Here is a 26640-nt window from a genome sequence, read left to right on the forward strand (position 1 = left end):
CTTCCTGTATTTCATGTTAATTACCACATTGTATCTATTGTATGCTAGTTGACATGTTGTATTATTTACAGTTTGTATGGAAAAAGTCAAATACAAACCAATAAATGAAAAAAAAACCACAACATGAATATTGCAAACAAACTGCTTGTAATAATATGACATGTACAGCTGTGCAATTAACATTTATCGTGCAGGGGTCGACAAATCTGTTTAAAAGTCAGGAGCCAGTAACAATATTTAAGAGCCAGACAGTGTTATTTGTATATAGATATAGGGAGAATAACCCCAAAAGATAGGAAAAATCATGTATATCACCAGCACTTATGGGTATAAAAAGTTGATCTTTTATTGAAGGACCCAAAAGATAGGAGCCAGAGATAAAATTCAAGAAGACCGGGTCCTGGGTTTGACGATCCCTGGTTTTATGTACCTTTAAATATAGAAAAGTAACCATTGCATTTCTTCCTTCCAGTAAGGTGATGAAGAAAAATGATTCTTGGGAGATGATGTGTTCATACTAGAAAACCTAGTTTAAAACTGTAGTTTAAAAATTAAAAAACACCTGCCTTAAAATGACAGGGCGGGCCGTGGACTGGATACACCACAAGAGAAATAAATTTATCAGGTAAGCATGAATTTTGTTTTCTCTTGTAAGGTGTATCCAGTCCACGGATTGATCCATTACTTGTGGGATACCAATACCAAAGCTATAGGACACGGATGAAGGGAGGGACAAGGCAGGCGCTTAAACGGAAGGCACCACTGCCTGTAAGACCTTTCTCCCAAAAATAGCCTCCGAAGAAGCAAAAGTATCAAATTTGTAGAATTTAGAAAAAGTATGAAGCGAAGACAAAGTCGCCACCTTACAAATCTGTTCAACAGAAGCCTCATTTTTAAAAGCCCATGTGGAAGCCACCGCTCTAGTGGAATGAGTTGTAATTCTTACAGGAGGCTGCTGGCCAGCAGTCTCATAAGCTAAGCGGATTATACTTCTTAACCAAAAAGAAAGAGAAGTTGCTGAAGCCTTTTGGCCTTTCCTCTGTCCAGAGTTGACAAAAATCTTTAGTAGCTTGTAAATAAAACTTTAAAGCACGAACCACGTCAAGATTGTGTAATAGACGTTCCTTCTTTGAAGAAGGATTAGGACACAGTGACGGAACAACAATCTCTTGATTGATATTCTTATTGGATACCACCTTAGGAAGAAACCCAGGTTTGGTACACAAAACTACCTTATCTGCATGGAAGATCAGATAAGGGGAATCACACTGCAAGGCAGATAACTCTGAAACTCTTCGAGCCGAAGAGATAGCTACCAAGAACAGAACTTTCCAAGATAAAAGCTTGATATCTATGGAATGCAGGGGTTCAAACGGAACCCCTTGAAGAACTTTAAGAACTAAATTTAAACTCCATGGCGGAGCAACAGGTTTAAACACAGGCTTGATTCTAACTAATGCCTGACAAAACGCCTGAACGTCTGGAACATCCGCCAGATGCTTGTGCAAAAGAATAGACAGAGCAGAAATCTGTCCCTTTAAGGAACCAGCTGACAATCCCTTCTCCAATCCTTCTTGGAGAAAATACAATATCATGGGAATCCTGACTTTACTCCATGAGTAACCCTTGGATTCACACCAATGAAGATATTTACACCATATCTTATGATAAATTTTCCTGGTGACAGGCTTTCGAGCCTGAATTAAGGTATCAATGACCGACTAGGAAAAACCACGCTTTGATAGAATCAAGCGTTCAATCTCCAAGCAGTCAGACGCAGAGAAATTAGATTTGGATGTTTGAATGGACCTTGAAGTAGAAGGTCCTGCCTCAGCGGCAGAGTCCAAGGTGGAAAGGATGACATGTCCACCAGATCTGCGTACCAAGTCCTGCGTGGCTACGCAGGAGCTATCAAAATCACCAAAGCTCTCTCCTGCTTGATCTTGGCAATCAGACGAGGGAGCAGAGGAAACGGTGTAAACACATAAGCCAGGTTGAAAGACCAAAGGCGCTGCTAGAGCATCTATCAGCGCTGCCTTGGGATCCCTGGACCTGAACCCATAACAAGGAAGCTTGGCGTTCTGACGAGACGACATGAGATCCAGTTCTGGTTTGCCCCAAAGTTGAATCAACTGTGCAAACACCTCCGGATGGAGTTCCCACTCCCCCGGATGAAAAGTCTGTTGACTTAGAAAATCCGCCTCCCAGTTCTCTACTCCTGGGATATGGATAGCTGATAGATGGCAAGAGTGAACCTCTGCCCATAGAATTATTTTTGAAACCTCCAACATTGCTAGGGAACTCCTTGTTCCCCCTTGATGGTTGATGTAAGCTACAGTCGTGATGTTGTCCGACTGAAATCTGATGAACCTGACCGCAGCTAGCTGAGGCCAAGCCTCAAGAGCATTGAATATCGCTCTTAGTTCCAGAATGTTTATCGGAAGGAGTGTCTCCTCCTGAGTCCACAAGCCCTGAGCCTTCAGGGAGTTCCAGACTGCACCCCAGCCCAGAAGGCTGGCATCTGTCGTTACTATTGTCCAATCTGGCCTGCGGAAGGTCATACCCTTGGACAGATGGACCCGAGATAACCACCAGAGAAGAGAATCCCTGGTCTCTTGATCCAGATTTAGTAGAGGGGACAAATCTGTGTAATCCCCATTCCACTGACTGAGCATGCAGAGTTGCAGCGGTCTGAGATGTAGGCGGGCAAACGGCACTATGTCCATTGCCGCTACCATTAAGCCGATTACTTCCATACACTGAGCCACTGAAGGGCGAGAAGTAGAATAAAGAACACGGCAGGAATTTAGAAGTTTTGACAACCTGGCCTCTGTCAGGTAAATCTTCATTTCTACAGAATATATTAGAGTTTCTAGGAAGGAAACTCTTGTGATAGGGGATAGAGAACTTTTTTCTTCGTTCACTTTCCACCCATGCGACCTCAGAAATGCCAGAACAATGTCCGTGTGAGACCTGGCAACTTGAAAAGTCGACGCCTGTATCAGAATGTCGTCTGAGTAAGGGGCTACTGCTATAGCCCGCGGCCTTAGGACCGCTAGAAGGGACCCTAGAACCTTTGTAAAGATTCTTGGTGCCGTGGCCAACCCGAAGGGAAGAGCCACAAACTGGTAGTGCCTGTATTGACCCTCCTGGATCATAGGAAGGATGGTTCGAATAGTCTCCATCTTGAAAGATGGGACTCTGAGAAATTTAAGATCTTGAGATCTAAGATTGGTCTGAATGTTCCCTCTTTCTTGGGAACAACAAACAGATTTGAATAAAAGCCCTGTCCCTGTTCCTCCTGCGGAACTGGGTGGATCACTCCCATAACTAGGAGATCTTGAACACAATGTAAGAATGCTTCTCTCTTTATCTGGTTTGCAGATAAAAGTGAGAGATGAAATCTCCCTTTTGGGGGAGAGGTTTTGAATTCCAGAAGATAACTCTTGGACACAATTTCCAATGCCCAGGGATCCTGGACATCTCTTGCCCAAGCCTGGGCGAAGAGAGAGAGTCTGCCCCCTACTAGATCCGTTTCCGGATCGGGGGCTGCTCCTTCATGCTGTCTTAGAGGCAGCAGCAGGCTTCTTGGCCTGTTTCCCCTTGTTCCAAGCCTGGTTAGGTCTCCATACCGGCTTAGACTGGGCAAAAGTTCCCTCTTGTTTTGTGTTAGAGGAAGTTGAAGCTGCGCCACTCTTGAAGTTTCGAAAGGGCCGAAAACTAGACTGTTTGGTCCTTAATTTGTTTGACCTGTCTTGAGGAAGGGCGTGACCTTTTCCTCCAGTGATGTCAGAAATGATCTCCTTCAGTCCAGGCCCGAATAGGATCTGTCCTTTGAAGGGAATGTTGAGAGGTTTAGACTTTGAAGTCACGTCAGCTGACCAGGATTTAAGCCATAGCGCGCCCTACGCGCCTGAATAGCAAAACCTGAATTTTTAGCCGTTAGCTTGGTTAAATGAACAACGGCGTCAGAAACAAATGAATTGGCTAGCTTAAGGGCCCTAAGCTTGTCAATAATATCTTCCAACGGGGTTTCAACCTGTAGAGCCTCCTCTAGAGACTCAAACCAGAAAGCCGCAGCAGCAGTGACTGGGGCAATGCATGCAAGAGGCTGGAGAATAAAACCTTGTTGAATAAAAAATTTCTTAAGGTAACCCTCTAATTTTTATCCATTGGATCTAGAAAAGCACAACTGTCCTCGACAGGGATAGTGGTACGCTTAGCTAGAGTAGAAACTGCTCCCTCCACCTTAGGGACCGTCTGCCATAAGTCCCGTGTAGCGGCGTCTATAGGAAACATCTTTTAAAAAACAGGAGGGGGAGAGAATGGTACACCTGGTCTATCCCATTCCTTAGTAATAATTTCAGAAAACCTTTTAGGGATTGGAAAAACATCAGTGTAAGTAGGTACTGCATAGTATTTATCCAATCTACATAATTTCTCTGGGACTACAATAGTGTCACAGTCGTCCAGAGTTGCTAAAACCTCCCTGAGCAATACGCGGAGGTGTTCAAGCTTAAATTTAAATGTAGACATATCAGAATCAGATTGAAGTATCTTCCCTGAATCAGAAAAATCACCCACAGATTGAAGCTCCCCTGCTTCAGCTTCATTATATTGTGAGGGTGTATCAGAGATAGCTACTAAAGAGTCAGAGAGCTCTGTATTTATTCTAGTCCCAGAGCTGTCTCGCTTTCCTTGCAATCCTGGCAGTTTAGATAATACCTCTGTAAGGGTATGATTCATAACTGCCGCCATGTCTTGCAAGGTATACGCAAAGGGCGCGCTAGATGTACTCTGAGCGGGATTTATAGGATCTGACACGTGGGGAGAGTTAGACGGCATAACTTCCTCCTTGTCAATTTCTTCTGGTGATAAACTTTTTTAAAGCCAGAATATGGTCTTTGTAATCTATAGTAAAATCAGTGCATTTGGTACACATTCTAAGAGGGGGTTCCACAATGGCTTCTAAACATAATGAACAATGAGTTTCCTCTATGTCAGACATGTTTAAACAGACTAGTAATGAGACCAGCAAGCTTTTGTGCCTTTAAGAGAAAAAAACAATCACAGAAACTGCAAAACAGTGAAAAAAGCAGTAAATCTTACGAAATTTTTACAGTGTGTATAATAGACTGAGAGAGCATTGCACCCACTTGCAAATGGATGATTAACCCCTTAGTTTCAAAACCGGATCAAAAAAACTATATAAACGTTTTTAAACAGTCACAACAAACTGCCACAGCTCTACTGTGGCCCTACCTGCCCATACAACGACTTTGGAAGGCACAAAACCCTTTAGAGAGGTCCTATATGTTCAGGGGACTCCTTCAGGGAAGCTGGATGTCTCAAGCTGCAAAAACTAATGGAAAATAGGCCCCTCCCAACCTGTACTCACAGTGAGAGGGCCTTAAAAAACTATCCCTAGGCAAAATCTAGTCAGCCATGTGGAAAAACTGGGCCCCAGAATAAAGTTTTATCCCCAATATGAAATAAACGTTTATACACCTCAAGCAAACGTTATATCTATTCAGTAATGTGAGTAAATAATAAAAATATTACCCTTTACAGCAAGCATGATACCAGTCGTTATTAAATCACTGTAATCAGGCTTACCTTAAATAAATCCGGTATTGTCAGCATTTTCTAGCTTATCATTTCTCTAGAAAAATTTAAAACTGCACATACCTCAAAGCAGGAGACCCTGCACGCTATTCCCCCAGCTGAAGTTACCCATCTCTTCAGTTATGTGTGAGAACAGCAATGGATCTTAGTTACAACCTGCTAAGATCATCAAAGACCACAGGCAGACTCTTCTTCAACTTTCTGCCTTAGGCTAAAATAGTACAACTCCGGTACCATTTGAAAATAACAAACTTTTGATTGAAGATAAACTACATTAATGCACCACATCTTTCTAGCTGCTTCCCTTGTCGAGAGCTGCAAGAGAATGACTGGGAGGTGGCAGGGGAGGAGCTATATAGACAGCTCTGCTGTGGGTGATCCTCTTGCAGCTTCCTGTTGGGAAGGAGAATATCAAGTAATGGATGAATCCGTGGACTGGATACACCTTACAAGAGAAAACAGCTAAACCAAAACACTGGATTGGCTAAATTAGAAATGTTTCTGGGAGACATGAGCTTTCCTGAGGTTGCAATATCTTGTCTGGAACACTTGTCCCCTAAACTGTAAAATAGTGAAGGCTCCAAGGTAAAAAAAAACTAGAATAACAGGAGAAGCCTGAAGACCTTTTAGAGGTTCATCCTATTTCAAGCGGGCACACAACTGAAAAGCAAAATTTAAAAGACCACTCCATGCAGGAGACTTGCAAAACTAACAAGTGCAGAATAAAAAGATAATGAATTTCAAGTAAGCAGTAAAAGAAAATCTGACATTTATTTTCTCTCACATTTTCCGGCCCCCTTTATCATGTGACATACCTCAGCCAATCACAGACTAGTATACGTATACCATGTTAGCTTGTGCACATGCTCAGTAGAATCTTGTTCCCCAGGAAGTGTGAATATAAAAAGAATGTACAAAATTTGATAATGGAAGTAAATTGGAAAGTGTCTTAAAACTGCATGCCCTATCTGAATCATAAAAGTTTATTTTGCCTTGAGTGTCCCTTTAAGGATTATGCAGTAAAATGAAATATATAGATTGAAATATAAAAATATATTTGTTTATAAAGATGTTAAACACAAGGTTTTCACAAATTAAAATGAGACTGCATTAGAATTATGATAATTTGGTTTTGTAGACATGTTTCTCCCTCACACAAATCACCATTTATAATAACACTTTATGTGCTAGGCTGGTGTAATTCAACTATATTTGTCCAGTTTACTGCTAGGTTTGTAAGGTGAAAGTCAAGGGGCTTTTCCAGGGTTCTATTGTGAAATGGAATTGCCTTGTGTGACATGTCACCAAACTAAAACTAAAGTGATTCCTGCTACAGGCTTTGGTCATGGCACACATGCTAAACCCAACACATTCCTATTTGCACTGAGGCTGCTGGGAGTAGCCTGTACAAGAAAAAGACAGATAACGGAAGGAGAGAGGGATTGAGGACGTGATTTGGCACTGTCCCACTAAATACAGGATAGTTAGACTCTCTATGCTGTAACTGCGTAAAAGGACGCTCACCATTTTACGATGAGTACTTAAAGTAAGATCACAATTTACTAATTATGGGAACTACTGCACATCTCTATAAGGTGCTATTAGTTAAAAATTTATCTTCAGTAATTATCTCACATAAGCATTCCCCCAAATATTGTAGATTTATATAAGAACATCACAAATACATAAACAACAATTTAAGGTATGACCATTTATGTCCATTTCAGTAAGGAGAAACAGTCTGTAAATGAAAACAATACTGATACTGTAATGCGTTTGTTAAGCCAACTAACAAGAGAGGCTTAAACAGTAAAACAAACTACTGCAAGATGCAGAGTTTAATACAGCCATAGCTATAAACACATCAGAAACCCCAGCCTGGCAGCACATTCAGCCTGCATCTCTAAGCTTCTTCTGCAAGTAGAGAAACCTACGACACTACACAGGATCTGTGACTGCTGCTTAAAGGGGCATAAAGCACCTCTTGTTGTGTAAAAAAAGTGTTCTTTGTCTCACCCTCCCTAGAGTGGTCAAAAACCATATTCTGTAAACCAAGTTTTCAAAATGCTGCTAATTGCCTAAACTAGATACTTAAATTGCAACATTTTCAGGTTAAATAGTTTGATTTTGGCCTCTCTATGGAGTGTGAGACAAATACAATTTGTACTCAAAAGCAATATGTCCTTTTAATGAATTCATTAATTATCTAACACTAAAGGGACGGAACACTCTGAAGTAAATTACCATAACTGAGCTCTATATTTTCCTGGAGTAACAGCTGATGTGAAACAGCTCTTTGGCTCATACGCATTGCTTCAATCCCATCTGCTTTAGTAAACTTGCTCTATATTTGTAGATCTGTGTCAACTTGTACAGTTTTGAACAGAACATTATTATCTCAAACTGGTTAGATTTATACAGCATTCTAAAATAAAGTATTACATGTTGCTGGATTCATCCTATTGGCACTAGAAACTGCAGAATTCATATATCATTTACTTTGCTCTGTGTATCTTTCTCAACTGGTTTTAATTGTGATTGTCAGTGAATTGATCTAATATGCAAGAGAGGGAGCCATGAGAATATTTATCTGGTATAAAATAAGACAGGTTTTATTAAAATTAAACTTTCATGTTTCAGACAGAGACTACAATTTTAAATATAATTCCAGATGACTTCTATTACCAAATTGACCTATTTCTCTTGGCAGTCCTCATGTAGCTTCTTGCCATGAGAGGATACCTAAGTAGGCTAAAGATTGTCCACATGTCTTGGGCACTATCCTCTCTGGTTTCCCTAGTTGCCGTCTATCTCCTTTACAATCCATTATGAATGCCTCTGCCAGGCTTCCTTACACGTCACTCTTCTTCTGCTGAACCTCTCTGCCAATCCTTTCAATGGCTTCCTATAAACTCCAGAATTAAACACAAAATTATGACTCTGACATTCAAGGTTCTCAATAATACTATCCCCCCCCCCCCCATATCTCAGACCTTGGGGCCGATTTATCATCGGTCTGTCCGACATGATCTGCTCAGCGTATGCTATCAGCATTTATCATTACACAAACAGTTCTTGTGAAATGCTTGTGCAATGCCGGCCCCTGCAGATTTGCGTCCGCTAGCAGGGGGTGTCAGTCAGCCCGATCGTATGAGGTCTTAAGACCGCTGCTTCATAACTGCTGTTTTCGGCACGTGGAAACAGGGGCATTAGGGGCCATTCGGCCCTTGATAAATCGGCACCCTTGTGTCTAGATATTTTGCTTCCCGTCCCCTTCATTCTATTCATGACCTCTGCTTCTCCTCCTCTGGTCACCTCCTCACATTCCAATCTACAGGTCTTCTCCAGACTGGTCCATGTTTTGTGGAACTCTGTGCCTCGCTCCACAAGACTCTTACCTTTCAAGCGCTCCTTAAAGACTCTACTGTTCAGAGAAATATATAATATACACTAACCTTTTCTAATCTCAGTTCGTCCCTTCTTTTGTTACCTCTGTGAACTCCCTTAGCAGTTAAGACTAGGAGCCCAGCTGTTTGTAGATCACCTTCATGGGAGCTGATTTACAATAGCGTAACTCTTGGCAGGGCCCACTACCCACTTGTTCCATATAAATGTTACCTGCTCAAGAGATGTACGCACCTACCTAATTATGCTCTCATGAACAGGAGTGAACAAAGGATACAAAGAGTAAGAGGTGTATTTGGTGCTACTAAATAAACTGAAAAAGTATAAAATTGTACACTTTGAATCGTGAAAATTTGTTTGACTTCAATATCACTTTAAAAGTAATGGTAAATTTGCGCATAGTAGAACAAAAATTTGGAATACACATTAGCTTTTAGTAGAAGGTTAATTTTTCTGCACCAAATGAAAGGTATACCTTACTCTGATATCCTCTTCTTCCAAAGCTTCTTCCACCCTTCACTAGACTGCTTTTTTTTTTCTTTTTCGGTTGTTTCCGTGTGGCAGGCAGCCAATCAGAATTATTTTTAATTCTGTACGGCACACAATCTGATCGGTTACCGCACAACATAAAAAGAAAAAAAAAAGACTCTATCTAGTGAAGGGTGGATGGAGCTACGGAAGAAGAGGATATCAGAGTAAGGTATAACTTTCGTTTAGCGCAGAAAAAGTAGGTGTTAATCCATTAACCTTATACTAAAAGCTAATGTGTATTCCAATTTTTTGTTCTACTATGCAGTAATTTACCATTACCATTACTTACATGGCACTGTAATTGTAAAGCTTAGAACACAATACCGAACATTATCCACCATGATTTGCTTAACGGGACAGTCTAGTATAAAATTATACATTTTTTCACTTTTTAGAGCATTTTATTATTATATTTTATTTTTGTGTGTTTAATCCCCTGCAAAGAAGTTGCCTGCCCAGACCATCCCTGTGCGATTTCAAATAAAAAATATTATTGGTGAAACCAGTCTCGAATAGATATATGCATGTTTACCTACCATTCACCGCACTTTGGGCTAGATTACAAGTGGAACGCTATTTATCACAACAGCGATAACTCCGCTAGAAGTTTTTTTGTGTGTGTTGGGCAGCATGCGTATTACAAGTTAAAAGCAGAACGTTTTCACTCGCTCGTTAACTCAACGCACAACAAAGCCGAAGTTAGAACATTGTGTTAACGTATTCTCCCATAGATTTATATATAAACATACATACATATACATTTTTAGACATGTGTATGTATCGATATGTTAAAGCCCTTTTTTTCTAACACCTGAGACCTCATATCTTTGAGCCCTTATATAGCTTTTTTATGCAACTTTTAAAAATATTTTTTAATATATGGTGTTATTGTGAGTGTAACTGTACTTTTGAATGTATTTCTGATGTGTTTTATGACACTTTTTGACTCAGGTAACAGTTAACCAGAGCTCTGAAGTTACGCTATCCTGACGCACGTTAAAATGGACAGTCTAGTCAAAATTTTACTTTCATAATTCCAAAAGGGCATGCAATTTTAAACAACTTTCCAATTTACTTTTATCATCAAATTTGCTTCGCTCTCTTGGTATTCTTTATGGAAAGACCTAGGTAGCCTCATATGCTAATTTCTAAGCCGTTGAACTGCCTCTTTTCTCAGTGAATTTTGACAGTTGGATACTGCTAGTTCATGTGTGTCATATAGATAACATTGTGCTCACTCCTGTGGAGTTGTTTAAGAGTCAGCACTGATTGGCTAAAATGCAAGTCTGTCAAAGGAGCTGAGATAAGGGGGCAGTCAGCAAAGGCTTAGAAAACAGGTAATCACAGAGGTAAAAAACATAATTTATGCTTACCTGATAAATTTATTTCTCTTGTAGTGTATCCAGTCCACGGATCATCCATTACTTATGGGATATTCTCCTTCCCAACAGGAAGTTGCAAGAGGATCACCCACAGCAGAGCTGCTATATAGCTCCTCCCCTAACTGTCAAATCCAGTCATTCGACCGAAAACAAACAGAGAAAGGAGAAACCATAGGGTGCAGTGGTGACTGTAGTTTAATTAAAATTTAGACCTGCCTTAAAAGGACAGGGCGGGCCGTGGACTGGATACACTACAAGAGAAATAAATTTATCAGGTAAGCATAAATTATGTTTTCTCTTGTTAAGTGTATCCAGTCCACGGATCATCCATTACTTATGGGATACCAATACCAAAGCTAAAGTACACGGATGATGGGAGGGACAAGGCAGGATTAAGCGGAAGGAACCACTGCCTGAAGAACCTTTCTCCCAAAAACAGCCTCCGAAGAAGCAAAAGTATCAAATTTGTAAAATTTGGAAAAAGTGTGAAGCGAAGACCAAGTCGCGGCCTTGCAAATCTGTTCAACAGAGGCCTCATTTTTAAAGGCCCAGGTGGAAGCCACAGCTCTAGTAGAATGAGCTGTAATCCTTTCAGGGGGCTGCTGTCCAGCAGTCTCATAGGCTAGGCGTATTATGCTCCGAAGCCAAAAGGAAAGAGAGGTTGCCGAAGCTTTTTGACCTCTCCTCTGTCCAGAGTAAACGACAAACAGGGTAGATGTTTGACGAAAATTTTTAGTAGCTTGTAAGTAAAACTTCAAGGCACGGACTACGTCCAGATTATGTAAAAGATGTTCCTTCTTTGAAGAAGGATTAGGACACAATGATGGAACAACAATCTCTTGATTGATATTCTTGTTAGAAACCACCTTAGGTAAAAACCCAGGTTTGGTACGCAGGACTACCTTATCTGAATGAAAAATCAGATAAGGAGAATCACATTGTAAGGCAGATAGCTCAGAGACTCTCCGAGCCGAGGAAATAGCCATCAAAAACAGAACTTTCCAAGATAAAAGTTTAATATCAATGGAATGAAGGGGTTCCAACGGAACTCCTTGAAGAATTTTAAGAACCAAGTTTAAGCTCCACGGGGGAGCAACAGGTTTAAACACAGGCTTAATTCTAACCAAAGCCTGGCAAAATGCCTGGACGTCTGGAACCTCTGCCAGACGCTTGTGAAAAGAATAGACAGAGAAGAATCTGTCCCTTTAAGGAACTAGCTGATAATCCTTTGTCCAAGCCCTCTTGGAGAAAAGACAATATTCTAGGAATCCTAACCTTACTCCATGAGTAATTCTTGGATTCACACCAATAAAGATATTTACTCCATATCTTGTGGTAGATTTTCCTGGTAACAGGCTTTCGTGCCTGTATTAAAGTATCAATGACTGACTCGGAGAAGCCACGCTTTGATAGAATCAAGCGTTCAATCTCCATGCAGTCAGTCTCAGAGAAATTAGATTTGGATGATTGAAAGGACCTTGTATCAGAAGGTCCTGTCTTAGAGGCAGAGTCCATGGTGGAAAGGATGACATGTCCACTAGGTCTGCATACCAAGTCCTGCGTGGCCACGCAGGTGCTATCAGAATCACCGATGCTCTCTCCTGTTTGATTTTGGCAATCAGTCGAGGGAGCAGAGGAAACGGTGGAAACACATAGGCCAGGTTGAAGAACCAAGGCGCTGCTAGAGCATCTATCAGCGTCGCTTCTGGGTCCCTGGACCTGGATCCGTAACAAGGAAGCTTGGCGTTCTGGCGAGACGTCATGAGATCCAACTCTGGTTTTCCCCAACGATGAATCAACTGAGCAAACACCTCCGGATGGAGTTCCCACTCCCCCGGATGGAAAGTCTGACGACTTAGAAAATCCGCCTCCCAGTTCTCCACGCCTGGGATATGGATTGCTGACAGGTGGCAAGAGTGGTACTCTGCCCAGCGAATTATATTTGAGACTTCTAACATCGCTAGGGAACTCCTGGTTCCCCCTTGATGGTTTATGTAAGCCACAGTCGTGATGTTGTCCGACTGAAATCTGATGAACCTCAGTGTTGCTAACTGAGGCCAAGCCAGAAGAGCATTGAATATCGCTCTTAACTCCAGAATATTTATTGGAAGGAATTTCTCCTCCTGAGTCCACGATCCCTGTGCCTTCAGGGAATTCCAGACTGCACCCCAACCTAGAAGGCTGGCATCTGTTGTTACAATTGTCCAATCTGGCCTGCGAAAGGTCATACCCTTGGACAGGTGTACCCGAGACAACCACCAGAGAAGAGAATCTCTGGTCTCTTGATCCAGATTTAGCAGAGGGGACAAATCTGTGTAATCCCCATTCCACTGACTCAGCATGCATAATTGCAGCGGTCTGAGATGAAGGCGCGCAAATGGCACTATGTCCATTGCCGCTACCATTAAGCCGATTACCTCCATACACTGAGCTACCGAAGGGCGCGGAATGGAATGAAGAATACGGCAAGCATTTAGAAGCTTTGATAACCTGGACTCCGTCAGGTAAATTTTCATTTCTACAGAATCTATGAGTCCCTAAGAAGGAGACTCTTGTGAGTGGGGATAGAGAACTCTTTTCCTCGTTCACTTTCCACCCGTGCGACCTCAGAAATGCCAGAACTATCTCTGTATGAGACTTGGCAACTTGAAAGCTTGATGCCTGTATCAGGATGTCGTCTAGACACGGAGCCACCGCTATGCCTCGCGGTCTTAGAACCGCCAGAAGTGAGCCCAGAACCTTTGTAAAGATTCTCGGGGCTGTAGCCAACCCGAAGGGAAGAGCTACAAATTGGTAATGCCTGTCTAGAAAGGCAAACCTTAGAAACCGATGATGTTCTTTGTGAATCGGTATGTGAAGGTAGGCATCCTTTAAGTCCACTGTGGTCATGTACTGACCTTCTTGGATCATGGGTAGGATGGTCCGAATAGTTTCCATTTTGAAAGATGGAACTCTGAGGAATTTGTTTAAGATCTTTAGATCCAAAATTGGTCTGAAGGTTCCCTCTTTTTTGGGAACCACAAACAGATTAGAATAAAAACCCTGTCCTTGTTCCGTCCGCGGAACTGGATGGATCACTCCCATAACTAGGAGGTCTTGCACACAGCGTAGGAATGCCTCTTTCTTTATCTGATTTGCAGATAGCCTTGAAAGATGAAATCTCCCTTGTGGAGGGGAAGCTTTGAAGTCCAGAAGATATCCCTGAGATATGATCTCCAACACCCAGGGATCCTGAACATCTCTTGCCCACGCCTGGGCGAAGAGAGAAAGTCTGCCCCCTACTAGATCCGTCGCCGGATAGGGGGCCGTTCCTTCATGCTGTCTTAGAGGCAGCAGCAGGCTTTCTGGCCTGCTTGCCTTTGTTCCAGGACTGGTTAGGTTTCCAGGCCTGCTTAGATTGAGCAAAAGTTCTCTCTTGTTTTGAAGCGGAGGAAGTTGATGCTGCACCTGCCTTGAAATTTCGAAAGGCACGAAAATTAGACTGTTTGGCCTTTGCTTTGGCCCTGACCTGAGGAAGGGTGTGACCCTTACCTCCAGTAAAGTCAGCAATAACTTCCTTCAAACCAGGCCCGAATAAGGTCTGCCCCTTGAAAGGAATGTTGAGTAATTTAGACTTCGAAGTCACGTCAGCTGACCAGGATTTAAGCCATAGCGCCCTACGCGCTTGGATGGCGAATCCGGAATTCTTAGCCGTTAGTTTAGTCAAATGAACAATGGCATCAGAAACAAATAGGTTAGCTAGCTTAAGTGTTCTAAGCTTGTCAATAATTTCAGTCAATGGAGCTGTATGGATGGCCTCTTCCAGGGCCTCAAACCAGAATGCCGCCGCGGCCGTGACAGGCGCAATGCATGCAAGGGGCTGTAAAATAAAACCTTGTTGAATAAACATTTTCTTAAGGTAACCCTCCAATTTTTTATCCATTGGATCTGAAAAAGCAGAACTGTCTTCAACCGGGATAGTAGTACGCTTTGCTAAAGTAGAAACTGCTCCCTCCACCTTAGGGACCGTCTGCCATAAGTCCCGTGTAGTGGCGTCTATTGGAAACATTTTTCTAAATATAGGAGGTGGGGAAAAAGGCACACCCGGTCTATCCCACTCCTTGCTAATAATTTCTGTAAGCCTTTTAGGTATAGGAAAAACATCAGTACACACCGGTACTGCATAGTATTTATCCAGCCTACACAATTTCTCTGGTACTGCAACTGTGTTACAGTCATTCAGAGCAGCTAATACCTCCCCAAGCAACACACAGAGGTTCTCAAGCTTAAATTTAAAATTAGAAATCTCTGAATCAGGATTCCCTGAATCAGAGATGTCACCCACAGACTGAAGCTCTCCGTCCTCATGATCTGCATATTGTGACGCAGTACCAGACATGGCCCTTACAGCATCTGCGCGCTCTGTATTTCTCCTAACCCCAGAGCAATCGCGCTTGCCTCTTAATTCAGGCAACCTGGATAATACCTCTGACAGGGTATTATTCATGATTGCAGCCATGTCCTGCAAGGTAATCGCTATGGGCGTCCCTGATGTAATTGGCGCCATATTAGCGTGCATCCCCTGAGAGGGAGGCGAAAGGTCTGACACGTGGGGAGAGTTAGTCGGCATAACTTCCCCCTCGTCAGAATCTTCTGGTGATATTTCTTTTATAGTTAAAGACTGATCTTTACTGTTTAAGGTGAAATCAATACATTTAGTACACATTCTCCTATGGGGCTCCACCATGGCTTTCAAACATAATGAACAAGTAGTTTCCTCTGTGTCAGACATGTTTAAACAGACTAGCAATGAGACTAGCAAGCTTGGAAAACACTTTAAACAAGTTTACAAGCAATATAAAAAACGTTACTGCACCTTTAAGAAACACAAATTTTGTCAAAATTTGAAATAACAGTGAAAAAAGGCAGTTACACTAACGAAATTTTTACAGTGTATGTAACAAGTTAGCAGAGCATTGCACCCACTTGCAAATGGATGATTAACCCCTTAATACCCAAAAAATAATAAGAGACAAAAACTTTTTTTTTTTTTCTTCAAACAGTCACAACAACTGCCACAGCTCTACTGTGGCTTTTTACCTCCCTCAAAAACGACTTTGAAGCCTTTTGAGCCCTCCAGAGATGTCCTGGATCATGCAGGAAGAAGCTGGATGTCTGTGTCTGTAATTTTTGCTGTGCAAAAAAACGGCAAAATAGGCCCCTCCCACTCATATTACAACAGTGGAAAGCCTAAGGAAACTGTTTCTAGGCCAAATTCAAGCCAGCCATGTGGAAAAAAACTAGGCCCCAATAAGTTTTATCACCAAATACATATAAATTAAACATGCCAGCAAACGTTTTATATTACATTTTTATCAGAGTATGCATCTCTATTAATAAGCCTGATACCAGTCGCTGTCACTGCATTTAAGGCTTTACTTACATTAGTTTGGTATCAGCAGCATTTTCTAGCAAATTCCATCCCTAGAAAAATATTAACTGCACATACCTTATTGCAGGAAAACCTGGACTTTGTCTGTGCCAAAATAAAATTGGTAAAATACCTATGCTGCTGCATTCTCTGTTTGTAGGAAAACCTGCACGCCATTCCCTCTCTGAAGTTACCTCACTCCTCAGAATATGTGAGAACAGCCATGGATCTTAGTTACTTCTGCTAAGATCATAGAAAACGCAGGCAGATTCTTCCTATAACAAACTTTTGATTGAAGAATAAACTAAGTATAAAACACCACACTCCTCTTACGACCTCCATCTTGGTTGAGGCTTGCTAGAGAATGACTGGATATGACAGTTAGGGGAGGAGCTATATAGCAGCTCTGCTGTGGGTGATCCTCTTGCTCCTTCCTGTTGGGAAGGAGAATATCCCATAAGTAATGGATGATCCGTGGACTGGATACACTTAACAAGAGAAACAGAATTTATGCTTACCTGATAAATTACTTTCTCCAACGGTGTGTCCGGTCCACGGCGTCATCCTTACTTGTGGGAATATCTCTTCCCCAACAGGAAATGGCAAAGAGTCCCAGCAAAGCTGGCCATATAGTCCCTCCTAGGCTCCGCCCACCCCAGTCATTCGACCGACGGACAGGAGGAAAAATATAGGAGAAACCATATGGTACCGTGGTGACTGTAGTTAGAGAAAATAATTCATCAGACCTGATTAAAAAACCAGGGCGGGCCGTGGACCGGACACACCGTTGGAGAAAGTAATTTATCAGGTAAGCATAAATTCTGTTTTCTTCAACATTGGTGTGTCCGGTCCACGGCGTCATCCTTACTTGTGGGAACCAATACCAAAGCTTTAGGACACGGATGAAGGGAGGGAGCAAATCAGGTTACCTAAACGGAAGGCACCACGGCTTGCAAAACCTTTCTCCCAAAAATAGCCTCCGAAGAAGCAAAAGTATCAAATTTGTAAAATTTGGCAAAAGTGTGCAGTGAAGACCAAGTCGCTGCCTTACATATCTGGTCAACAGAAGCCTCGTTCTTGAAGGCCCATGTGGAAGCCACAGCCCTAGTGGAGTGAGCTGTGATTCTTTCAGGAGGCTGCCGTCCGGCAGTCTCATAAGCCAATCGGATGATGCTTTTAAGCCAAAAGGAAAGAGAGGTAGAAGTCGCTTTTTGACCTCTCCTTTTACCAGAATAGACAAACAAAGAGTTTGTCTGAAATCTTTTGTAGCCTCTAAATAGAATTTTAGAGCACGGACTACGTCCAAATTGTGCAACAAACGTTCCTTCTTTGAAACTGGATTCGGACATAAAGAAGGTACAACTATCTCCTGGTTAATATTCTTGTTAGAAACAACCTTTGGAAGAAAACCAGGCTTAGTACGCAAAACCACCTTATCTGCATGGAACACCAGATAGGGCGGATAACACTGCAGAGCAGATAACTCTGAAACTCTTCTAGCAGAAGAAATAGCAACCAAAAACAAAACTTTCCAAGATAGTAACTTAATATCTATGGAATGTAAAGGTTCAAACGGAACCCCTTGAAGAACTGAAAGAACTAGATTTAGACTCCAGGGAGGAGTCAAAGGTCTGTAAACAGGCTTGATCCTAACCAGAGCCTGAACAAATGCTTGAACATCTGGCACAGCTGCCAGTCGTTTGTGTAGTAAGACAGATAAAGCAGAAATCTGTCCCTTTAGAGAACTTGCAGATAATCCTTTCTCCAAACCTTCTTGTAGAAAGGAGAGAATCTTAGGAATTTTTACCTTATTCCATGGGAATCCTTTGGATTCACACCAACAGATATATCTTTTCCATATTTTATGGTAAATCTTTCTAGTTACCGGTTTTCTGGCCTGAACCAGAGTATCTATCACAGAATCTGAAAACCCACGCTTTGATAGAATCAAGCGTTCAATCTCCAAGCCGTCAGCTGGAGGGAGACCAGATTTGGATGTTCGAATGGACCCTGAACAAGAAGGTCCTGTCTCAAAGGTAGCTTCCATGGTGGAACCGATGACATATTCACCAGGTCTGCATACCAAGTCCTGCGTGGCCACGCAGGAGCTATCAAGATCACCGAGGCCCTCTCCTGTTTGATCCTGGCTACCAGCCTGGGAATGAGAGGAAACGGTGGAAATACATAAGCTAGGTTGAAGGTCCAAGGTGCTACTAGTGCATCTACTAGAGTCGCCTTGGGATCCCTGGATCTGGACCCGTAGCAAGGAACCTTGAAGTTCTGACGAGACGCCATCAGATCCATGTCTGGAATGCCCCATAATTGAGTTAGTTGGGCAAAGATCTCCGGGTGGAGTTCCCACTCCCCCGGATGGAATGTCTGACGACTCAGATAATCCGCTTCCCAGTTTTCCACACCTGGGATGTGGATCGCAGATAGGTGGCAGGAGTGATCCTCCGCCCATTGAATTATTTTGGTCACTTCTTTCATCGCCAGGGAACTCCTTGTTCCTCCCTGATGATTGATATACGCAACGGTCGTCATGTTGTCTGATTGGAATCTTATGAATCTGGCCTTTGCTAGCTGAGGCCAAGCCCTGAGAGCATTGAAGATCGCTCTTAGTTCCAGAATGTTTATCGGGAGAAGAGACTCTTCCCGAGACCATAGTCCCTGAGCTTTCAGGGATTCCCAGACCGCGCCCCAGCCCACTAGACTGGCGTCGGTCGTGACAATGACCCACTCTGGTCTGCGGAAGCTCATTCCCTGGGATAGATGGTCCAGGGTCAGCCACCAACGGAGTGAATCTCTGGTCTTCTGATCTACTTGAATCATTGGAGACAAGTCTGTATAGTCCCCATTCCACTGTTTGAGCATGCACAGTTGTAATGGTCTTAGATGAATTCGTGCAAAAGGAACTATGTCCATTGCTGCAACCATCAACCCTACTACTTCCATGCACTGCGCTATGGAAGGACGTGGAACAGAATGAAGAACTTGACAAGTGCTTAGAAGTTTTGACTTTCTGACCTCTGTCAGAAAAATCCTCATTTCTAAGGAATCTATTATTGTCCCCAAGAAGGGAACTCTTGTTGATGGAGACAGAGAACTTTTTTCTATGTTCACCTTCCATCCGTGTGATCTGAGAAAGGCCAGAACGATGTCTGTATGAGCCTTTGCTTTTGACAGGGACGACGCTTGTATTAGAATGTCGTCCAAGTAAGGTACTACTGCAATGCCCCTCGGTCTTAGAACAGCTAGAAGGGACCCTAGTACCTTTGTGAAAATCCTTGGAGCAGTGGCTAACCCGAATGGGAGGGCCACAAACTGGTAATGTTTGTCCAGAAAGGCAAACCTTAGGAACTGATGATGTTCTTTGTGGATAGGAATATGTAGGTACGCATCCTTTAGATCCACGGTAGTCATAAATTGACCTTCCTGGATAGTGGGTAGAATCGTTCGAATGGTTTCCATCTTGAACGATGGTACCCTGAGAAATTTGTTTAGGATCTTCAAATCCAAAATTGGTCTGAAAGTTCCCTCTTTTTTGGGAACTACCAACAGATTTGAATAAAATCCCATTCCTTGTTCCTTTATTGGAACTGGGTGTATCACTCCCATCTTTAACAGGTCTTCTACACAATGTAAGAACGCCTGTCTCTTTATTTGGTTTAAGGATAAGTGAGACATGTGGAACCTTCCCCTTGGGGGTAGTTCCCTGAATTCCCGAAGATAACCCTGAGAAACTATTTCTAGTGCCCAGGGATCCTGAACATCTCTTGCCCAAGCCTGAGCAAAGAGAGAGAGTCTGCCCCCTACTAGATCCGGTCCCGGATCAGGGGCTACTCCTTCATGCTGTTTTGTTAGCAGCAGCAGGCTTCTTGGCCTGCTTACCCTTGTTCCAGCCTTGTATCGGTTTCCAGGCTGGTTTGGGTTGTGTGGCATTACCCTCTTGCTTAGAGGATGCAGAATTAGAGGCCGGTCCGTTCCTGAAATTGCGAAAGGAACGAAAATTAGACTTATTCTTGGCCTTGAAAGGCCTATCTTGTGGAAGGGCGTGGCCCTTTCCCCCAGTGATGTCTGAGATAATCTCTTTCAATTCTGGTCCAAATAGAGTTTTACCTTTGAAAGGGATGTTAAGCAATTTTGTCTTGGATGACACATCCGCTGACCAAGACTTTAGCCAAAGCGCTCTGCGCGCCACGATTGCAAACCCTGAATTTTTCGCCGCTAATCTAGCTAATTGCAAAGCGGCATCTAAAATAAAAGAGTTAGCCAACTTAAGTGCGTGAACTCTGTCCATAACCTCCTCATATGGAGTCTCTCTACTGAGCGACTTTTCTAGTTCCTCGAACCAGAACCACGCTGCTGTAGTGACAGGAACAATGCACGAAATGGGTTGTAGAAGGTAACCTTGCTGTACAAAAATCTTTTTAAGCAAACCCTCCAATTTTTTATCCATAGGATCTTTGAAAGCACAACTATCCTCGATAGGAATAGTAGTGCGCTTGTTTAGAGTAGAAACTGCCCCCTCGACCTTAGGGACTGTCTGCCATAAGTCCTTTCTGGGGTCGACCATAGGAAATAATTTCTTAAATATGGGGGGGGGGGGGAACAAAAGGTATGCCGGGCTTCTCCCACTCCTTATTCACTATGTCCGCCACCCGCTTGGGTATAGGAAAAGCGTCGGGTGCACCGGAACCTCTAGGAACTTGTCCATCTTGCATAATTTCTCTGGAATGACCAAGTTGTCACAATCATCCAGAGTAGATAACACCTCCTTAAGCAGTGCGCGGAGATGTTCTAATTTAAATTTAAATGTCACAACATCAGGTTCAGCTTGTTGAGAAATTTTTCCTGAATCTGAAATTTCCCCATCTGACAAAACCTCCCTCATGGCCACTTCAGATTGGTGTGAGGGTATGACAGAACAATTATCATCAGCGCCCTCCTGCTCTTCAGTGTTTAAAACAGAGCAATCGCACTTTCTCTGATATGTAGGCATTTTGGATAAAATATTTGCTATGGAGTTATCCATTACAGCCGTCAATTGTTGCATGGTAATAAGCATTGGCGCGCTAGATGTACTAGGGGCCTCCTGCGTGGGCAAAACTGGTGTAGACACAGTAGGAGATGATGTAGTATCATGTTTACTCCCCTCATCTGAGGAATCATCTTGGGCAACTTCATTATCTGTGGCAGTACTGTCCTTACTTTGTTTGGACGCTATGGCACAATTATCACACAAATTTAAATGGGGAGACACATTGGATTTCATACATATAGAACATAGCTTATCCGAAGGCACAGACATGTTAAACAGGCTTAAACTTGTCAATAAAGCACAAAAAACGTTTTAAAACAAAACCGTTACTGTCTCTTTAAATTTTAAACAGAAAACACTTTATTACTGAATATGTGAAAAAGTATGAAGGAATTGTTCAAAAATTACCAAAATTTCACCACAGTGTCTTAAAGCATTAAGAGTATTGCACACCAATTTTCAGAGCTTTAACCCTTAAAATACAGCCGTTTACAAATTTAACCCCTATACAGTCCCAGCTATAGCCTTTGCTGTGACCTAACCAAGCCCAGAGGGGACTACGATACCAAGTGACGCCTTCTAGAAACTTTTCCAGCTACTTTCAGATCCTCACACATGCATCTGCATGTCTTGCTCTCAAAAACAACTGCGCAGTAATGGCGCGAAAATGAGGCTCAGCCTACAACTGGGAAGGCCCTCCCTGACTGGAAAAGGTGTCTAACATAGTGCCTGCCGTTAAAAAACGTTCCCCAAGTTTATAAATGTGAATTATCAGCATAAACATGTATAAAATGCCCAAATAAAGCAATCGATTTAGCCCATAAAAGTGTCTACCAGTTTTATAGCCCATATTAAGCCCATTATTCTGTTTGCTTGACTAAGAAAATGGCTTACCGGTCCCCATGAGGGGAAATGACAGCCTTCCAGCATTACATGGTCTTGTTAGAAATATGGCTAGTCATACCTTAAGCAGAAAAGTCTGCTAACTGTTTCCCCCAACTGAAGTTACTTCATCTCAACAGTCCTATGTGGAAACAGCAATCGATTTTAGTTACTGTCTGCTAAAATCATCTTCCTCTCACAAACAGAAATCTTCATCCTTTTCTGTTTCAGAGTAAATAGTACATACCAGCACTATTTTAAAATAACAAACACTTGATAGAAGAATAAAAAACTACATTTAAACACCAAAAAACTCTTAACCACCTCCGTGGAGATGTTGCCTGTGCAACGGCAAAGAGAATGACTGGGGTGGGCGGAGCCTAGGAGGGACTATATGGCCAGCTTTGCTGGGACTCTTTGCCATTTCCTGTTGGGGAAGAGATATTCCCACAAGTAAGGATGACGCCGTGGACCGGACACACCAATGTTGGAGAAAAGTGTATTACTATAACAATGTTGGTTATGCAAAACCGGGCAATGGGTAATAAAAGGATTATCTATCTTTTTAAACAATAAAAATTCTGGAGTAGCCTGTCCCTTTAAATTCAATGGTGCTCACACAACCGCATTTACTTTCAACCTGTAATATGCACGCTGTTTCTATGCGCAAACAGTCGCAATAAACCCAATAACGCTCACGTGCAACAGTTAGTGCACCATTCGTAATCTAGCCCTTTGTGTTTTACTTTTTTTTTTAGGTAATAAACACAGTAAAAGAAAGATTTTGTTCTAAAATAAAATAAAATACAGCATTTCATTAAACAAAGTGTGCTGCTGGGACTAATTCACACAACTGTAATAGAAACAAAGCATTTACCTGAACATGTATAAGCAAATATTAGCAAAACATCTGAAATTTAACATTTAATATAACTCCAAATACATTTCCTGTTATCCATCAATTCCACTGTCCCATGACAAGCTTGTGATCAACAGATTAAGTTTACAGAGCTTCAGTACAGAATGTCTAACTGGAAACATAGTGAGTACATACCGGTAACTGATAAAGGGGGACATCCACTTGACCAAGAAAATCGTCCCTGGTCTAGAATAATGAAAAATAATGATTATTAAATAATGTCGTCATAAATTGCTAAATTTAGATCATATTCTTCATCTTCTATAGAAATTATATATATATTTTTATTGAAATATCTTCCCTGCAAATGCAGTTTCTGTGCAATCATGATATAGAAGATGGCAATATCTTAAAGAGACAGGAAACCCCAACATTTTATTTCACGATTCGGATAGAACATACAATTTCAAAAAAACTTTTCAAATGTACTTCTATTATGAAATTTTCTTCATTCTCTTGTTATCATTTGATGATAGGAACAACATTGCACTACTGGCATCTAGCTGAACACATCTAGTTAGCCAATCACATGAGACAAATGTGTGCAGGCACCAATCAGCAGCTAGCTCTCACTAGTGTAGGATATGTGTGTATTCTTTTTTCAACAATGGATACCAAAAGAACAAAGCACATTTGAAAATAGAAGTGAATTTAAAAGTATCTCACAATTACATGCTCTATCTGAATCCAGCAAGTTTAATTTTGACTTTCCAATCCCTTTGATGAGCTTCTATACTATAATATCAAACAACTTTTAACATAGTTTCTGCGCAGGACAGATTTAAAATAAACATACTAAAATGCTAAATATACTCTGAAATATTTGAAAAAAACATAATTTATGCTTACCTGATAAATTTATTTCTCTTGTAGTGTATCCAGTCCACGGATCATCCATTACTTATGGGATATTCTCCTTCCCAACAGGAAGTTGCAAGAGGATCACCCACAGCAGAGCTGCTATATAGCTCCTCCCCTAACTGCCATATCCAGTCATTCGACCGAAAACAAACAGAGAAAGGAGAAACCATAGGGTGCAGTGGTGACTGTAGTTTAATTAAAATTTAGACCTGCCTTAAAAGGACAGGGCGGGCCGTGGACTGGATACACTACAAGAGAAATAAATTTATCAGGTAAGCATAAATTATGTTTTCTCTTGTTAAGTGTATCCAGTCCACGGATCATCCATTACTTATGGGATACCAATACCAAAGCTAAAGTACACGGATGATGGGAGGGACAAGGCAGGATTAAGCGGAAGGAACCACTGCCTGAAGAACCTTTCTCCCAAAAACAGCCTCCGAAGAAGCAAAAGTATCAAATTTGTAAAATTTGGAAAAAGTGTGAAGCGAAGACCAAGTCGCGGCCTTGCAAATCTGTTCAACAGAGGCCTCATTTTTAAAGGCCCAGGTGGAAGCCACAGCTCTAGTAGAATGAGCTGTAATTCTTTCAGGGGGCTGCTGTCCAGCAGTCTCATAGGCTAGGCGTATAATACTCCGAAGCCAAAAGGAAAGAGAGGTTGCCGAAGCTTTTTGACCTCTCCTCTGTCCAGAATAAACGACAAACAGGGAAGATGTTTGACGAAAATCTTTAGTAGCTTGTAAGTAAAACTTCAAGGCACGGACTACGTCCAGATTATGTAAAAGACGTTCCTTCTTTGAAGAAGGATTAGGACACAATGATGGAACAACAATCTCTTGATTGATATTCTTGTTAGAAACCACCTTAGGTAAAAACCCAGGTTTGGTACGCAGAACTACCTTATCTGCATGAAAAATCAGATAAGGAGAATCACATTGTAAGGCAGATAGCTCAGAGACTCTCCGAGCCAAGGAAATAGCCATCAAAAACAGAACTTTCCAAGATAAAAGCTTAATATCAATGGAATGAAGGGGTTCAAACGGAACTCCTTGAAGAACTTTAAGAACCAAGTTTAAGCTCCATGGGGGAGCAACAGGTTTAAACACAGGCTTAATTCTAACCAAAGCCTGACAAAATGCCTGGACGTCTGGAACCTCTGCCAGACGCTTGTGCAAAAGAATAGACAGAGCAGAAATCTGTCCCTTTAAGGAACTAGCTGATAATCCTTTGTCCAAACCCTCTTGGAGAAAGGACAATATCCTAGGAATCCTAACCTTACTCCATGAGTAATTCTTGGATTCACACCAGTAAAGATATCAACGCCATATCTTGTGATAGATTTTCCTGGTAACAGGCTTTCGTGCCTGTATTAAGGTATCAATGACTGACTCGGAGAAGCCACGCTTTGATAGAATCAAGCGTTCAATATCCATGCAGTCAGTCTCAGAGAAATTAGATTTGGATGATTGAAAGGACCTTGTATTAGAAGGTCCTGTCTTAGAGGCAGAGTCCATGGTGGAAAGGATGACATGTCCACTAGGTCTGCATACCAGGTCCTGCGTGGCCACGCAGGCGCTATTAGAATCACCGATGCTCTCTCCTGTTTGATTTTGGCAATCAGTCGAGGGAGCAGAGGAAACGGTGGAAACACATAAGCCAGGTTAAAGAACCAAGGCGCTGCTAGAGCATCTATCAGCGTCGCTTCTGGGTCCCTGGACCTGGATCCGTAACAAGGAAGCTTGGCGTTCTGGCGAGACGCCATGAGATCCAACTCTGGTTTGCCCCAACGATGAATCAATTGAGCAAACACCTCCGGATGGAGTTCCCACTCCCCCGGGTGAAAAGTCTGACAACTTAGAAAATCCGCCTCCCAGTTCTCCACGCCTGGGATATGGATTGCTGACAGGTGGCAAGAGTGAGTCTCTGCCCAGCGAATTATCTTTGAGACTTCTAACATCGCTAGGGAACTCCTGGTTCCCCCTTGATAGTTGATGTAAGCCACAGTCGTGATATTGTCCGACTGAAATCTGATGAACCTCAGTGTTGCTAACTGAGGCCAAGCCAGAAGAGCATTGAATATTGCTCTTAACTCCAGAATATTTATCGGAAGGAGTTTCTCCTCCTGAGTCCACGATCCCTGTGCCTTCAGGAAGTTCCAGACTGCACCCCAACCTAGAAGGCTGGCATCTGTTGTTACAATTGTCCAATCTGGCCTGCGAAAGGTCATACCCTTGGACAGGTGTACCCGAGACAACCACCAGAGAAGAGAATCTCTGGTCTCTTGATCCAGATTTAGCAGAGGGGACAAATCTGTGTAATCCCCATTCCACTGACTTAGCATGCATAATTGCAGCGGTCTCAGATGTAGGCGCGCAAATGGCACTATGTCCATTGCCGCTACCATTAAGCCGATCACCTCCATACACTGAGCCACCGAAGGGCGCGGAATGGAATGAAGAATACGGCAAGCATTTAGAAGCTTTGATAACCTGGACTCCGTCAGGTAAATTTTCATTTCTACAGAATCTATGAGTCCCTAAGAAGGAGACTCTTGTGAGTGGGGAAAGAGAATTCTTTTCCTCGT

General features: G+C 42.3%; 1 protein-coding gene across 3 annotated transcripts in view; it reads right to left on the reverse strand.

The window, feature by feature from the left end:
• NEDD4 (NEDD4 E3 ubiquitin protein ligase) overlaps positions 1–26640 on the reverse strand; it is a 430182-nt gene that overhangs the window by 137417 nt on the left and 266125 nt on the right. For all 3 annotated transcript variants that reach the window (XM_053717506.1, XM_053717505.1, XM_053717503.1), the window contains one exon: positions 23331–23381. In XM_053717506.1, coding sequence (XP_053573481.1) covers positions 23331–23381 — 51 coding nt within the window. The remainder of the gene's footprint in view (positions 1–23330; positions 23382–26640) is intronic.

Source organism: Bombina bombina, chromosome 6, assembly GCF_027579735.1.
Source record: "Bombina bombina isolate aBomBom1 chromosome 6, aBomBom1.pri, whole genome shotgun sequence".
NCBI classification, from domain to species: domain Eukaryota; kingdom Metazoa; phylum Chordata; class Amphibia; order Anura; family Bombinatoridae; genus Bombina; species Bombina bombina.